This window comes from Pyxicephalus adspersus, chromosome 2 (assembly GCF_032062135.1).
Source record: "Pyxicephalus adspersus chromosome 2, UCB_Pads_2.0, whole genome shotgun sequence".
Classification (NCBI taxonomy): domain Eukaryota; kingdom Metazoa; phylum Chordata; class Amphibia; order Anura; family Pyxicephalidae; genus Pyxicephalus; species Pyxicephalus adspersus.
Window position 1 is genome coordinate 98,037,114 of NC_092859.1, and position 17,948 is coordinate 98,055,061.

Here is a 17,948-nt window from a genome sequence, read left to right on the forward strand (position 1 = left end):
AAATAATTAAATGAATATTTGCTAAGATAAAAGACAGAATGCTGGATCTTTTGTTAAAGAATTAAAGTCTTTTTTTTATTGAAAAAAAGTATAAAGCATACATTTTGGAGATTCCAGTGCTAAAAGGTATGCACCTTTGCAATGAGATTGCTGCTTCCACAAAAGCAAGGGTTCAACTTCAAGCAGCTAGCAGTCCACAGGCTTTTCTTTTCAGTGCTGTGGCTGCTGATCAATTACCACTTTTTGTAAAAAAATGTTGGAATATTTTTATCTGATGGGCTTTAGTAGCTAGGAAATTTAATTTGGTATTTCATAGGAACAACTGTAACTTGTAACTCCGATATTAAGCATGACAAGCACAAATATGTTAAACTTGTAGCACATTGCTACTGATACAGTAATCAATCAGTAGGGAGACATTTCTTCTAGCTGGCTGGAATATTCCCTTGCTTTAAAATAATGACATAACCTTAATAAATGTTTTACTACTACTTAGAAGAATAACCTACTTATAAAACTTTATTTGTCAAAGCTCTGCAAATAATATATATTGTAATATGAAATGCATTACAGGATACACTTTCAACAAACCCTTCAATGAAAGCTGATTCATGAACTTTATGCATTATGGCCAAATTAAAAACTAGGAATACAAACACAAAGACATAGAGGTGAAGAGGCACTTGAGATTTAAAAGAATGAGAATAATATTAATTCTTGTAAAACATAATTTTATACTCCAATTTCACAAACAATGGCAGATCCCATTATATAGCAATCATTTGCTGTTTGAAGCTAACCAATTGAAGAATCTATTTAATGGATATTAAAGAACAACATGGACCAAAACAGCAGCTGAGCAACCAACCAACTCACCAACATATGTTAAATGTGTTGTGTAAAGATAAAAGTTTATCTGATCAGCTTACAAAAATAGTTATGGTCTAATGGTCTTGAAATCTAGAGGAATGTAATAGAGTATTACTTATTTCTTGGTCCCACAGGGGACCCCCCCCTTATTTCGCCACCATTTCTGGAATTGAGCTGCCTCTCAACCCTGGTCATGCCACCCCCCTTGCCAACATCATTATGTTCAATGCAGGACATGCAAATATTACATCTGGTAGTGTTAGCAAGAATGCCGGAGAGAAAACATCTTGAAAATTCTGACCAACACTTTTCGCTCTAGCTTTTCATTGACGACTTTGTAAATTTTTGACAATTAATGAATCATCTCACTAACGATTTTGGTAACAAATTGTACAATTGTTTTAACCCATGCTGAGATTGTTTTTTTTATTTGTTCCAACTTATTTGCTTTTGCAGAATAGTAGAACACATTCATGAACACACATATGTATGCACACAGGAATGGAAAAAAGTATAATTACAGTAACAATAATAATAATAAAATGATAGCATAAACACAAACACCACTTGCTCACTACCAGTGCAGCTGTCATACTGATGAACTGATAAATTCTCTGCACCACTGCACCAACAAGCATGTAGTTAATGACAGGCAATGCACTAAAGCACGCTTATTTATTTGCTATCACTGCAAAAATATGCAATTCCGTATTTACCATGTTCAACTAATAGGCACTCTCTTACAAGAAATATTAATATAATCACACATTTCAATTCCATTTCAAATGGTGCAATATGTTCCACCTCTCATAAATATGTTTCTGACACTCACTTATTCTGCGGATAAACAGTTTATTATCCTCACATTTACACACAGTCTGTTTTTTCATATTTTTTTTCCTGCCACACAACAGAAAATTCAAATTTTTATTCTTGTATCAAGTGTTTCTATACCTGAAATCCTAGGGTTATGCCTGAGGTTGTTAGAGGTTTCTTGAGCATGGAGCAGTTTGTGCCTCTCAGGTCACTTTAACTGACACTAATTATTTTTTGGCTACCTAATGGCCAGAAAGAGTCATGTAAGAGACCACCATGATACTTTATTGTTAGCTGTTGAAATAGTAACTTAGGAAGGGGTTCTCTATGTCCTGAAAGTTGTTTCAGCAGGGGTTACCAAAGTTAAACAAGTTTGAGAAATGCTGATCCAGACAAATAGCAGATTTAGTTACTGCGTAGAGAAAACTTGTCACACTAAAAAAAAACTGACCTTCCTTTACCTTCCCTGACTGAGCCAAATTCTCCTTTATGTGTGTCTCACATGATCCCCCTGCCAGACACTGCAGCTCCCAGTAGGAGTGTTATTGCTACACAGTGAGTTCTGTCAATCCAGGACTAAGTGTGGCCAGACTTCTGAATTAGCAGTAACAATGTTTAAAGTCATGCCTACTGCAACATTTTTTCTTTGATCCCACTGTACTGAAAGCAGACTTCCTAGATGAGAGGGGCAACTGTGATCTGAATTTAGGAGCAGAGCAGCATCGTTGTCACACCATCACAGGAAACTGCATTAGGTGGCTTTCAGGAGGCAACTGGCATTTGTGAGCTTTTTGAATGAGGATTAAGCTCTTCATGGGTAGGAGTTCTCTCCTCCTCCTGTGTCACTATCTGTATCTGTCTGTCAATTGCAACCCCTATTTATTGTACAGCACTCCGTAATATGTTAGCCCTAGATATATCCTGTTTATTATTATTAATATTATTATCAATAATATTAATAAGTGAAAGTGCATTTTCATTTGATTGTAAGTGCTGCAGAACAGATTGTTTTAATGGGAGTTCTACTTTAGGTTGCCAATAATGGCTAAAATGATAGCATGGAGTGCACTTAGGTATTTAGGAAACTGTGGGTTTATGGCAGTGTGTGAATCTGCTTTTTTTCTAAATGTCCACAATTAGGTCTTGGCATTTACTTCAGTTCTCTATCAGTTCTGTTTTTGATCTTATGACATAACAATGACAAACCTATATTATAACTATTTCACAACATACAAGTGATAGTCATAACTGTCCAGCACAGAAAAAATTTGGGAGAAATGTTAAATATTTATTGCATGTTGAGATTTCTTGAGTGAATATGTCACTGGTCACTGTCATGCAAATGTGTCATGCTATACTTTGTTTATGTGAAATTTCCATGTGTTTTATTTTTATTATTAATATTATTAGGCAGTATTTATATAGTGCTGACATATTACACAGTGCTTTTACAAAGTCTATTGTCATATCACTAAACTTCATGAAGTTTAATCTTCCCATTGCTCCTTTATGATGGACATGGAGACAGCGTAAACATATAACAATCTGCTAGGGAATTTTTGTTAACAACTATGAGGACAGCAGAACAAAACACAAAATTATCGTACATACTCGAGTATAAATTGACATTCTCTGAAAATGCCATCAGAAAAAGCATCTCAGTTAATATTCAGGTCCTGGAATAGCTACACTTGGGGATTCACAGATTGGAGCCATTGCAGACAAGTGCAGTTAATAAAGAGTTTGTTACACACTTTACATGATTAGACAAACTCAAAAATACAAAATATTTTATTCTGTAAAAAGAGAGAAAAGATATATAGTATCTTAGAGGTATGCACACATCTGGTATTGTTGTATAAGATTCAGCTGCAAGAGCCTTCAATGTGCCTTCACATGTGTATGTACTTTAATGGCTGCCTTGTATTTTACAGCTGGATTTAATAAAAGCTAAATGGCAACGTGAAAGCTACAAATGCCCATTCACACATTCCATTGTGCTTTGTAAAAAAAAAGAAACACATCCAGTCCCATGCTGAAAGTGAATTAATCATTTATAAAGTAAAAGTCAAGCTAAACCCCTTTTTTTGTTGGATACAGTAGAGGGGAACATGGAACATGTATTAGGTGTTTTTTGCTATCTGGCAGCTCTGTTAGAGAGATTTCACTCACTTCCTGTCTTGCTGACAGCATTTTACTAAACAGGAAGTGATGGGAACTCTCCAACTGCAGTACAGACAGCAATTTGTTTTAATACTGTAGACCAAAACTAGAAGCATTTCATTTTTTATTCCTTTGTCTGAAGATAGTTGCAGACTCTGTTTCAGATTGTTTATTACTTCCTATCTGGTGAAACAGTGATAATAAATCTCATAAACTGAGCCATACATAGCAGTAAAATGTAATTTTCCCCACTCTATCCAAAACTAAGCGAATAGTTTTAAGCTTGACATTCACTAAGTTTCGGATGACAGGGACTCAAGAACTTACCAAGTAAGGGAACATTTTATGATAACATAATGAGAACAGAATAACTGATATGAACTCATAGTGCATATATCACTTTTAAACATGGCTATTAGCAAGCCATTTCCATCATTCTGCAAATCACTTCCTTTTCAGAAAAAAGTTCATATATTTTAATGTTAATATTCCGTTACATGCCAAACACCCTTCCAAAATTCCCCACCTCCTTTGAGAGTATCTGCTTAAGTGTTAAAAATGGTTCCTCTTGTCACATTAATTATGTCTTTAATTAACACGCTGCACAATATTACAGCCTCTTTCAAAGGAAATGCATCACTTATTCAGAAAACATATGTTTACAGAACATTTTCTGCTGACTTAACTGGCTGTCCTTGCTGAAAGAAGCTTAAAAACTAAAGTAATCAATGTCAAAACTTCTCTTGCAGTCATTATGTAGTCCATAACATTCTGCATTGTCTAGCACAATGAGAAGAACACCTTTTGCAGGTACTTCTAAAAGTTTGAAAAGGGATATATTAAAGAACCAGTGATGATATGACTTAATGGCACTGTTCTCTGTAGCGTTCTTTTGTGTCAAGGTCAGCTTGATGATACGGCCCCCAAGGAGCAAGTCTTTCACATTTTGGGCTCCAAAGAGGTGAGTTGATTGATATAGGGCAGGGGTCAGCAAAGTTTTATGGCCACTAGGTCATTTATGGGGTGGGCGGGAGCACAATAGGCCAGACCCGCCCTAATGGCTCCACCCACCACCAGGGAAAGCCCCCTGAAATGAAATCCCTCACTTCCGTAAGCTTTGCGGAGGAGAGGGATTTACCTTCAGGGAGCTTTCCCTATTTAGCAAGACGGCGAAACTATCAATGCTGGCCACAGTAAATAGGGGAGCAACTGCAAGGGGGCGGCTCTGGAGCTCCAGCGGCTCAGGAGCTCCAGCTCCAGTATCTCCTAATGTCCCCTGGCCGATCCGGCAGCAATATTAGGCCAGAACGAACTATTGGCTAAGCTGCATCTGGCCTAAAGGCCGGAGTTTGCGGACCCCTGATATAGGGTATCATAAGAGGACTGGTACAGGCTGACTCATGCTGTGAGTCTGTTGGGACAGCACTACAAGTAGGACGCAAAGCTGTTTTCCTTATTTTTTTCTTAGATGCTTATATTAAAATAATTAAGGCCTTAATCTCCACTCCTAAGTGCATGTTTGCTTTGCATTTGCATCAAAGTGTACAAGAGACCAAGCTATAAAAGTGCTAAAGGTAGACTAGACTGAATTCATAGTACCTGTGCCAGCCTTAAAATGTATTCCTATGTCCCAGGAAAGACCCCTGCATCCTAAGCCCAGCCTGTATGTGGCATCTTGACTCCTCTCCAAGTCTAAACATCTTATAGGCTGGCAGTACAGGATCTGACACCTGATTGGCAGAGCTCGGTGTCTATCAGAAAGCGGTTTTATCTTGACTGAAGATAAAAATAAAGCCTTGTGTACAGCTCAGCTCTGGGTTTCAAGCGACTGCACAATCACACGTACAGGTAAGTATTATAACATATTAAAACTTTAACATTGTTGTTATCTTTTTAACTAGCATTTTTAAGCAAGGTCATTTTCACTTTGGAGTGAACTTGTGTTTTGTCTATGTAGAAAAAAATCAACAAGTTTACTTAAAAGTCTTTTTTTATGCTGTTTATAATGTTTTTTTCTTGCAACCTGTACACCCTGACTCTGTTTTACTGGGAAACAAAGTAACATAACTAATATTACTATGCCCCCAGACTTACTGCCATATTACCGGTCGTGGGTGAATAACCTCTTGGGCACCTAATACTGGCACATGGAACACATCCCTGAACCCAGTAAATGCAAATTTAACTACATTTTAATTTATGAAACAAGAGAGTTTTACTGAATTTTTCAAAAGAGATTTATGCATTTTATTAGTGCATTCAGATTTCTATATTTGTTAAAGATGGGGTTTAGCCATACCTTTAGACTTGCAAAGCTTTACAGGCTTCTCTTCTGTATTAAAATAGCTTACTAATTATTACAACTTCTTTCAGTGTACAGTCCTTGTGGCTAGTCATATATAGTCCACCTCTTGCTATGGCTGATGGACATCCAGATTCATCTTGCATTTCCCTTCTCAGCCTTTCTGTCCCTGTCCTAACCCTTTTATTCATTGAGTTATATTCACATTTTTTATTTCAATCACAAAACTTCACTCTCACATATGGGCACTACAAATGGCAGTCTGTATGATAAGGGGGTTATAATGCTTTCAGAAAGCTATGCACAGCACCCTTCTTTCACCTCCAACCAGCTATGATATACCTACACTGCACAGAAAAGCCTAGAAACAAAAGGGCTGAGTTATTAAAGCTCTTCAAGGCTGGATATGATACACTTTCAATGGTGAACCTGGGTGATCTAGCAAACTGGGAATGGATTTTTAAAAAGTAATTTGCTATTTGTTAGCAAATGTTTGTGATCCTGGACCAGATCCATTTAAGATTTTTTTGATCACCCAGGTTCACTGATAAAAGTGTATCTTCTCCAACCTTGGAGAGCTTTAATAAATCAGACCCAATGTGCTGATGTCAATGGGTCTCAAATAAGGTATGCAATAAAAGTGAAAGGTTTAATTTAAAACTACTAATAGCATGTTATTGAAGGTGAAAAAAAAACAATCAAAAAGGTAATATCAGAATCAATTTCAGTTTTAAATTCAAATTAGGAAATCATTTGTATTTTTAGAATATTTAACAATATAGCAGCATCATTTAGTTTGTTGTACATTTCAAGTATCTTGTATGTTTAGATACGGTAAAAGTTATTTGTATAGGGTATAAGAAGACATTATTAGATTGCCATTTTATCATTCATCAGCCCTCTTCAGCATAATAAAATGGCAATGCTGCAACAAGTTAAAAAGCTCCTGTTTGTTGTCAAATAATATGGAGTGTAATGACCTAAAGCAACCTTTCACATCAGTTAACTGAGAAGGATGTCAAGGTCACTTAAGATCTTATTTAATCCATCTGGGTTTAAATCAGTCAAAGAATAGTGGCTCCAGAAACCCATATACACTATCTGGATCACTTAAATGAAGACAATGAGAACTAATTGTACTAAAATAGTCTCTATTTGCAGTGTTTGAAATATGAACAATAAATAAAAGAAATAAAATGTGTGCCTTTGATCGAGTACAGGAAGCTTGTGACTACATCTAAGCTTTGCTCAGTAAAGCGCTAACAAGATTAGATGAAATTTGTATTGCGTTCTCCAGTATTGCCCTACAAGTGGAAAAATATAAATGCTGAGACTATGAATTTCTTAACACAAGAGAAGCTGCTGTGTTTGCATGATTATAAGGGCTGCATGGAAATATCCCTTTATTCCTTTGTGGAGCAGGAAGCACAGATGATCTTTTCTTTTAAAACCCAAATACATACAGATAATAAAATGCATGAGAGGCACATTTTAGCGACTTAGGAATACAGGCTGTATGGCTTGCTCTTGTAATGGTCAATTCATTTAGGGATACTTAATATCTTGAAAGATACAAGATACCTATTGACTTATTTGACTTTGAAGTTAATCATAGGTTATCATCAGCCATCTAAACTAGCTGATAATATGTCCTCCATGTGCATTTTACTATAAATCAGATCTATGCCATGTTAAAGGGAACCTGTCATCAGCCGATGTATTTTAGTTTACAATACTGAATTTACAATACTGCTTTACTGTATCCAATGCTACTGAGATGCTTCTGGGTGGGCCTTGACCTTAAGTCATGAATGCAACAGTCAAATAGAGGTTGTGTGTTTTGTACGGTATACAAAAAATATCTATTTATTTTGTGTAGTGTACATGTCAGATTACTGGTGATGATGTTTATTTTAAAGTGAGTAGATAAATGGTCCTGGATCCTTCAAGCTTTACCTAATTAGCACTTAATGGAGATCTTTAAAAGCTATGTCAAGCTCCAAAAGTTCTTTAGCCTTCAGCTGTGATTGGAAAGAATTAATGTGCTGCACCATGATGCTGTAGTCTAATGTTGTGAGTTAGTATGGCACTTCAATTCTTCCACTTTCACCAAACAGCATTTAATCTTTAAAGTTTTAGTATTAGTATTAGTATTCTCTTCACACTAGAGTTTAAATGGGCTGCACAGGTAAAGCACTCAGTACAACCAATCACAGTCTACGGACAGGGGGTATCATCATATTAGCCCAAAATTTGTACATGACATTAGCATGAGATGCTTTTTATGCATTTTTTTTTTTTGCAGTCGCCGGTACCGGTACTTTGCAGGTATCCCCGATTCACAAGCATGTGTCTTGCTGACTGTGTTTTCCAAAAGTCTGCAGAGAACTTATGTGCATGTAGGAGTAACAGAATTTCTTATTACAAGTTACATAGCGGATTATCAGCGTGATAAGGCGATTAGAGCCGGGCAGACTCTTCCACTTAGCACTCAGTTTCAGAAATGGTGTGGCAAGGCCTAAATCAATATGTTCAGAAGGGATCTGTTAAACAGATTCTTTATCTGAGGTGTTTCATTTTTTTCTATCTCAATTCTAAGTTATATTTCAAGGTAACCCATATTGGTTCAGATCCATTTTACTATACTTTTTATTTTACTATTTAAGGACATTTTCTTTAAATACCTATTAGTACCAAGTGTACTAGTGTACTGACACCAAGTGTACTTATAACATTATCACAGAGCATTACAGTTGTTCTAAAGTAAATTAAAATGCAATTTTTCATGTTTCCCTGAAAAAAAAAGTTATTAAAAAATATTGAAGTGTAATTATTCCTCTATAATACAAAAATGAATAAAATTTATATACCAGGCAACTATAAATCCCCTTTATGCATCTATTGTCTAATTCTAGATTTTAGACTGGCAGATTTACAGCTAAATAAAATAATGAGATCAGAGTTAAAAAAAATAAATCAGAAGCTATTCTGTTTTATTATACACAATGATGTATCATGATTACAGCTGTCTGTTTTGTCCTCGATTTATGATATGTACATTCGCTAATTAACACAAGAACATAGACACATATGCTTACAGGAAAATTTAATGAGACCGTTATGCATCAGACCAATGTTCTAATTTCACTAGAAGACTTTTTTTTTTTGCAAACATGGCCCCTGGCAAATAATCCATAAAAAACAACTTTTTTCTGAAATATAGAATTTTCCTGTTAGCAAAAAAAAAAGTACTTAGCTACAGTCCATAATTAGATCTAAAGGAGATGTCTCCTTCTTTCGCAGGAAACTGTGCTACATCAATTACATGGGTAAATAGGAGATTTTCCCAGAGGAGACACCATGTGACCCTATATTGATCAAGACTGCAGTGGAACGTTCTTTGCCATTGCGTTGCATAATGGAAATTAGGCGTTGGCTGTCATGGTTTCAGAAGACAAATTGCTGGTATTTGAGACAAATCATAGTCTCATTCCCATTTCTGTTTCCAGCTTCACTACTAATTCAGGGTACAGTTAGCAGTTACGTTTCTTAATTAACTCTTCACCGATGCCCTTGCCAGTAAAATATGTGCAAGAAAGAAGCCAGAAAAACAAGCAGCGGTGGCTCTTATTATGAGCCCTAATTAAACTGTTTGTAATGTATTATTTAACATTTTAAAGTCACTTCAAAAACAGTACACAATTTCAAATAAATAATTATGTTTCCCAGTGAATTTATTGCAGGGAAATAGAAGATTAAAGATAAGAAGGAAGAATATAGACAGCCAACCAGCTGGAGCATTTTAATCTCATCGCTCTCTTTTTGTACACCTTGGCATGCCTGAACAAGCTAAGTAATTTCTCTAGGGCTTATTGGACGTTGTAGGCTTTTTTTTCAGGCTTGGTTTCTTGCAGCACACAATAATCCCAAGATAGCCCCTCAAGCCATGGTATAAAACTCACAAATCTTGTGCAGTGTAGGATCTGATACTCCTGCTCAGAAAGGAACAGATGAAAAGCTGCCAAGGTTTCAACAGAGCAATGTTATCCTAATACACAGTCTTGCCACAAATTCCTGATAACGCTGGGAAATGACACCCCATAAGAATCATTCTTGTGATCCCAGCTTCTACGTTCTTTCCACAGATCAGTACTGTACCTCAATCTGTCTTTGCTTCATAAGCCATAAAACTGCCAGGACTTTGCTATCTGAATCTACAAAACTTTTATTGCCAAACAAAATGCAGCATTTTAACATGTTGTTATATGAAAAATAAACAGTAGATAAAAGAAAATGGATGATGGATAGGTGGGATGGATAGATAGATAGATAGATAGATAGATAGATAGATAGATAGATAGATAGATAGACGGATAATGGAAAAATGGATAGATAGATAGATAGATAGATAGATAAATAGATAAACAGATAATTGATAAATGGAGAGATAGCTAGATAGATAGACAGATAGATAGAAGATAAATAGATAGATAGATAGATAGATAGATAGATAGATAGATAGATAAACAGATAATGGATAGATAGATAGATAGATAGATAGATAGATAGATAGATAGATAGAGACAATGAGATTTGGCCCCAATAAAAACAAAGCTAGGTCCATAGGTATATCTGTTAGATTCCCCTTTATTAAAATAAATTAGTAAAATAATGCATTTTAGGAAAAAAAAATTCTACAAATGTTGCCCTTTTTATAATTTATAAAGAAAGAAAATGTTGAGCAAAAAAATCTGGTTGGACATTGAAAGCTTTAATTCATGGCAAGTTTTCCTAACCATGCAACAATAAAATTTAAAAAATGTGATCTTTGTTCCAGACCCTGTTAAAGTCTGCAGAGAGAATTTTAATAATAATAAAATTTCTGGAGCTTATAAACAAGCTATTGTCAACCAAAAAGCATGGGAAGCCAAGCACTGCCATGGGGGACATGTTTAAATGTCAAAATAAAATAAATAAAGCCGGGTGTCATTCAACTCAAAAAAAGGACTGGCTCTGGATTGTAAAACAGTGTGAAGGAGACATCACCAAATATAAATTAGTAAGAATTTCAGCAAGTGCCTTTCTTTTAGTTACAAAAGTCAAGAGAAAATGAAAAACTGTATATCTACCTGTCAGCAGTTAAATAGTAAATTTAAAGAAAACGCATGGTCACTGTGTATATTTTATTTATTTAATATGCTAAGTAATAAAAATAAACTTGTAAAAAATGTGTTTTTAGTCAGGTGAATATGAAAATGTTCATATCAATATGTTATTGGATCTTTATATCCATATATGGTTGATCTGTAGGTTTTTCAGTTCATCCTAATCTTCTGTTGTAAAAGGCCTGATGTACACAGAGCTCAAAAGATAAAACATCAACATAAGTAAACGAGTCAAAGCAATGACCTGTCCCCTTTACGAATGCTTCCTATATTTGGCTCAATAATTAAAACTAAGGGCCTGATTTATTAAAGCTCTCCAAGGCTGGAGATGATACTCTTTCAGTGAAGTTGGGTAATACAGCAAACCTGGAATTTGGTCCAGGATTCAAAACATTTGCTAGCAAATAACAAATGCCTTTAGATAAATCCATTCCAGGTTTACTTGTTTGTAAAAACAAAGTACTACTTTCAAAATCATAGGCAGCACATTAGTGTGCGTATAATTGTTTGTTTAGTGGGCTCATTCCTTAATATGTACTTACCCTATTCTAAGCACAACTAGCTTTTGGTAATAAAGGTTTTTCTGGAATTAGTATTTATTTGTAGTCCACATTTACCGGATACTGTAGTTACAAATGATACAGGTGTTAATTTCTTCTTAGCATTTCATGTATGCTGTATGAAAGCACACGGGTTGGATAGTGGAGAAAAAAATATGTGTATTGCGGGTTGGCAGTGAGATCAAATTATCAAAGTGCGAAAGAAAGAAAGAATAAGATTAAATTGCATAGAAGGGGAAAGGGCAGGTTGTAGAACCAAAGAGTAGAAAGGAGGAGATGAGGCAATGAAGCCTGATAGCAGTAGAAGGTCATCATGAATTTGATATATGTGCATATATTGTATATATAAACAATTGATATATATATATATATATATATATTTATTTATATATATGCAGAAAGAGACATGAATTCTGCTTCTTCCCAGTTGTCAGACATAGATGCTAATACATCTCAGAGCCTCAAAGTAATTAGGATTGGTAATCTAATCAGGGAAGCAGCACCAATATATTACCCATAACCCATCAATGATTGCAGGCCTCACTTTGATTAAAGCCTGAATGTTCACTCAGAGCTCCCAGCAAAATGTAAATTGTTTAAACTGGTCTGAGAAAAGGGGTGCAAATGCCTCTTTCTCTTGCATGTGGAGAGCAATCGCCACTGCTGCACCCAGTGCCCCCTGTATGTGTAGGGAACATCTGTGACCACTTGAGGGAAGAACAAGGCAAAATGTATCTTTATCTTGAGTACTAGGCATGGGCCAAGCTTACCTTCAACAAGATTTGGTATATTTGTATATAACTTCAGTGTTCTGAACACTTAGATATCAGGTAGCAATATAGTTGCCCATTCAAAAAGGTAAATCTCGTGGAAAGCTTACAGAGGTTGATAACTTTATTTTGAAAACACAACCTATCTCATTTAGCTGTAACTGCTGACAACCAATCTGATTTATTAGGTTTTTCCAGGAAAATAAAAAATAGGGCGTCAGGACAAATAAACCCCTATTAACATCAGTTACATCCCAATTGCAGACCCTAAAATAACCTAACACAGAAAAACAGTTATATCAATGGCAGTGACAAGAGCATGGGTGTCACACCACTAGGAAGGACACTAAAAGGTAAGTATTACATTAGGTTGAAATATGCTTCTATTTTTTGGCGATTGCCCACCCCATACATTTTTACTAGTATTGGCCACAGAAACTTTTGATGGCAGCCCAAGGCCACCCACTCCATAAGCAAAGTAGTTCACATTTAGGTCAGACCATCATATCCATCAAAATATATAATCTAACATTCAGGAACAAGAATGATCAGGTAATTTTTATGAAGTGGTATTCACTGGGAAAATATTATTGCACTTATTTTTCACACAATTAGGTTCATTTTAACCCTGCAACAAAATGCATGGAAAATATATGGCTGCTGACTTTTGAAGATGATTACAAAACCCCGGGGCATTGACTCACATTGCTAATGGTGGGGATTAAGACCTGAGAATATGCCATTTGATAAAAAAAAATAAAAGCATGTGGTTTTTCCTAAAAGTTAAAGTTGAAGAATAGGTGGGAAAACAAATTTTGTAAACTAGTGGGGAGGTTAATTTGAATTGGAATTTAGTTAATTAGCATTTTTTATCCCACTGATCAGTAATAATTTTTTGTCAGAGGCCAATTGGAAATAAATGTGAAACTTTTTTTCATTCACAAATTACCCTTGGAAAAACCTACTGCATGATGTTTGTAATAACCTAAAGCTTTACTAGTTGTTTTTTTTTTCATTTCTTTGTAAAATCATGGAAGCAAGCTGGTCAGAGAAAGTTATAATGTGACCTTCCCACTTCATTCATTTCAATACAAGGAACAGAGGATACTGGCTGGCCAAGAAAAGAGGGCGATCATGTGGCCTCCCTCGTAAACATACAAGATTAATTTCCCCAGTAGTGGTCCAATGGGTATTGGGCTTCATCCACACAACCTGCCCAACAGATGGTTGAGGGCAACTGTATTCTTATTTACTTTTAACACTAAAAAAACTTTGGTTTACTTAACTATTGAAATGCTAAAAAGCTATATTCAGGGGCTTTGAAATTAACTCAAAAATTGTCAGGTGGGCTAAAAAGAATTGTTTCATTGACATCAACACAAACAATGCATTTAAGAAACTAATCGAATAATCGGATGGCAAGAACTGGTGCTTTGCCTATACTTTACCAGTAACGTTGGAATAAACTCTCAGATATGAGATGTTTAACATAGTGTGTTGCCATATGCAACAATCAGATTCCATGTTACATATACATATAATATATATTTTTTTTTGTTTCCCCCTTAAAAAATCAGATGTATATGTGCTGCAGTGAATTCAGCAGTGCTTATAATAAAATAGCTGGTTGCAGGCAGCAAAGCAGAGAATGTGAGCCAGGTTCTTTGTTACAGCAAACTAAGCCAGAAAGACTGGCAAAATGTGCCTCTAAACATTTAATCATTCCAAGTTATGAGGTAGAAACCTTAGAGTATATCAACGGTAAATAGACACAGACTAGCAGGAGCCAAAGTATGTCCCATCCTTTTCATTGAGATCCACATCAGCTTCCTATTTCATTAAAACAACCACAGCAGACATTGTATATCAGATTGCAGAATGCAGGGCTACCTAAAATTACAGTGTTCTAGCAATTATTGATTCATAACCTTAGCTGTTCAAGAGACATGCTGTGAATTTCATTGTCATCCACAATATAGCCAGATATAACATTTTTGTATTAAAAAAAGAATCACAATGCCACAGATTTGGGTCTGATAACTGTAGTATACAGTATGTGTGGCTCAAACTTTACCTAAAAAGTTATTAACCTATACTCAACTGCTGCTATCTACCAGTGTCTAGTAAAAGAATTTTATTTTCCAAAAAATTGCACCTGGCATTGTTCATTATAGAGCATGCTTGCAGAATATAGTTGGGAAAAATGTACATTGGCAAATGTTCTTTTCCTACACTCTTTTTAAACACTTACTCAAATAGACACACAAGATAACTACACAGAACTGGAATGCAAAGGAGAGAGGAAGAAGTTGTATATGAAAAAATCAGTGCAATTAATCTTTATAAGGTTGAAAAGGTGCAAACCGTTTCTACACAATATAACTGTTCTGTGCAAGACGTTGGGTTCTTCGATTCCAAACAGCACATATCCCATATCAGTTATTCTGCTCAGATAAAACTACAATCATAAAGACAATCTTTTAGGAAAAATATTACTGTAGCAAAAGAAGCCAATTCTTTGGTTATTACTAAAATCTGAATTATTCTTTAAATATGAATAACGAGCCCAGGCTGTAATAGTACACATCCGTTTTTTCTTATAAACACTGTGAATCAAGAAAAATACTGTAGATAACTTTTTAATGTGCCATCATACATCTGAATGATGTGATACTTTTGCTTATGACATAGCTGTTATAAAAATAAATTACGAAGGGGTTATAAGAGTATTACGTTTGACTCATGCATCATAAAGGATTCTCATTTAATCTACATATCTCAGTCTGGCACAACGCACACAATGTTCTTTACTGACTTTATTGATCAATGTATTTTGTTAATGGAGTTCCTTGTTTGGATGAGGTTATAAGAGGAACTGAACAACATATCTTGTTGCAGAAATCTTTTTAAGAAGTACAAAATGACTATGTGTCACCAGATTAGATTCACTTGCTACAATGATGATTCCAGCACTAACAGGGGGAAATGGGTCATTAAAACAGGAAAGTGAGAATGCAAAGGCTCCTGGCAGACAAACATTTCATTTACTTCAGTATTTCACTAACACATGCTGCTTCAGAGCTTGGCAATGTAAACCATTAAAAGAAGCATGCTTTGCATAAATTATTCTTCTTCAAGGAAAGAGTCAGTTAGTCATAGACTAAGCTCTTCAAAACACAGGCTTTAGTAAAAAGAATCTTACCTTAAATAGTCTTAATATATTAGCAACCATGATGGATACAGAACTTGCTGCAGCTCCGATCACAGCTGAAATTCTGTCCGGCTTGGTAAAAATTGGCAAATCCCCATTGGCGCATCTGACATCAGTAGCATCTTTTTCTATTAAAGCTTGCACAAACGTTAAGGATTGTTCCAGTGCATATGTATCCCTTGAGCAAGTGTCAAGGATTCGGACCCCCAATGTAATATTTGGAAGAAGGTCTTGGTCTTTGTTTATCTGGTCTATAGCATACATCATTGCTTCTAGCCTGTGGATCCCCTTTTCTTTTTTAAGTTCACCACAAGGCACACCTCGTTCCCCTCTTGAATGGACTGGAAAGAGGCCACCAAGTATAATGTCCCCTTCTACTCGAATAGAGTGGGCATATTCCTGGCCAACAGCTGCTTGCATTAAGCTGAAAACGCAGAACACCCAGACAGCCATTGGAATTATGCAATGACCAGACTTGGACTGTTTTCTCTCTAAAACCAAGTGTGCTGAAGACATATTCAAGATCCACAATACAATCTCCTAATTTTTTATACGGCAATGTAGACCTTTTTATTCTACATGTATTAGATATTACCATCAGTGCCCAGTAGAAGTAAAAAACAGGAATGTTTAGCACATAACCAACGGTTTTGTTAGGCAGCCACAAATCTGTAATTAACACATCCAGTTCAATGTAGTACATTCGCCATGTGCAATAATAGAAGGGGAAAAGCCACTTCACTGGTTAAGTCCTTCGATAATTCAGTGTGAAATATCCACCTCCAAATCATGTCTTGTTACAGGCTCGTTATATAAAGTCCACCTGAAAAAGAAGGAAAACAAAAAAATTTGTTTGAATATTTGCATTTTTTTCTCTGGATACGCATAATATGAAGCTAGCATTACCTAGACAAACAAACTGAAAGAACAGATGTAAATGCACTCTAAATTCACCATGACTCATTTCCTGCATTGCATACCTTGGCTCATTCAGGTCAGTGACCATGAAAACAACTTTAGGTTTAAAAGTGCATTTTTCCACAATAAACTTACCCATTTCTATTCAAGTAGTAATTCAAAACTAAAGAAAGACAAGTTACAGTTTTCTGATATGATTACATCAAAAATGTTCGGACAGATGGAAATGCTAATGAAAAGATTGCCTTGCAAAAATGGATAGGGAATTAGTAGGAGCTGTGAGTTACTTAGTTTGTGACTGTGGTTTACAGTTCTACAATAATCGCAATGATAATGTTTGTTTGTTTCATTCCTAATAAAGCCTGAAGCCAGCTGTCATAACAGGGTCAGAACATCTTAAAAGAAAAGTGACTTTCTGTATGTGTGAATTAAATAAACAATTTTTAGGTAACATAGTCTCAAAAATGACAGCGATATTATTCTGACAAGCCATTTAGAAAATGTATCATCCCATTACGCCTTTCCTCCATTTTAACCAAATTGTAAAGTTTAAACTTGCAATAAACCAGTGATTTTGATGTTTCCAGTTCACGTGTTATAATAACCTATATTTACACAGCCATGTGCATTTGGTCCCTAGACACCTAAATGGACCATCTGCTTATTGCCTTTCCAATATATGTCACTTAAAAAAATGTTAACTCTCAATATCCACATTTCACATGACAGTACAGTGTTTAAAGTGCAAACTGTGCAAGGTCTTCTTCATCAATGAAAAGCGGAGGACACACATATCGACCTCCATTCACTTGAATAAAGCCCCTTACAAATGTGGAGTGTCATTGGTAAAATATTTAGTTCTCATTTATTGTTATGTTTAATTGAGGGGTGTGGGGTAATCAGGAGGCCCCACATTGCATTCTCTCTATTTGGAAACAACAATGGCCATTCCTGTTGGTCATTTAAAATGATTATTTTAAAGTGACCCCAGGGGATTACTGTACAGATGTTAGATTTAGATTTACAACTTTTAGGGAATTTCATTTTAAACCTCATCTTAGACCTACTTTTACATTTTAACATAATGCAATATATGCAAATGTTTGCCATCAGGTAAGCAAAAGATCACACTAACAAGGTTACATTTTGTGCAGGTAGTCTTATTAGAAATGA

The 17,948-nt window shown here is 35.5% G+C and overlaps 1 protein-coding gene across 1 annotated transcript in view; it reads right to left on the reverse strand.

The window, feature by feature from the left end:
• The window catches only part of GRM8 (glutamate metabotropic receptor 8), a 500,467-nt gene that overhangs the window by 465,535 nt on the left and 16,984 nt on the right, over positions 1 to 17,948 (reverse strand). The window contains 1 exon segment of the mRNA XM_072401591.1: positions 15,849 to 16,680. Within this exon segment, the coding sequence (XP_072257692.1) occupies positions 15,849 to 16,373 (525 nt within the window). The 5' untranslated portion in view covers positions 16,374 to 16,680.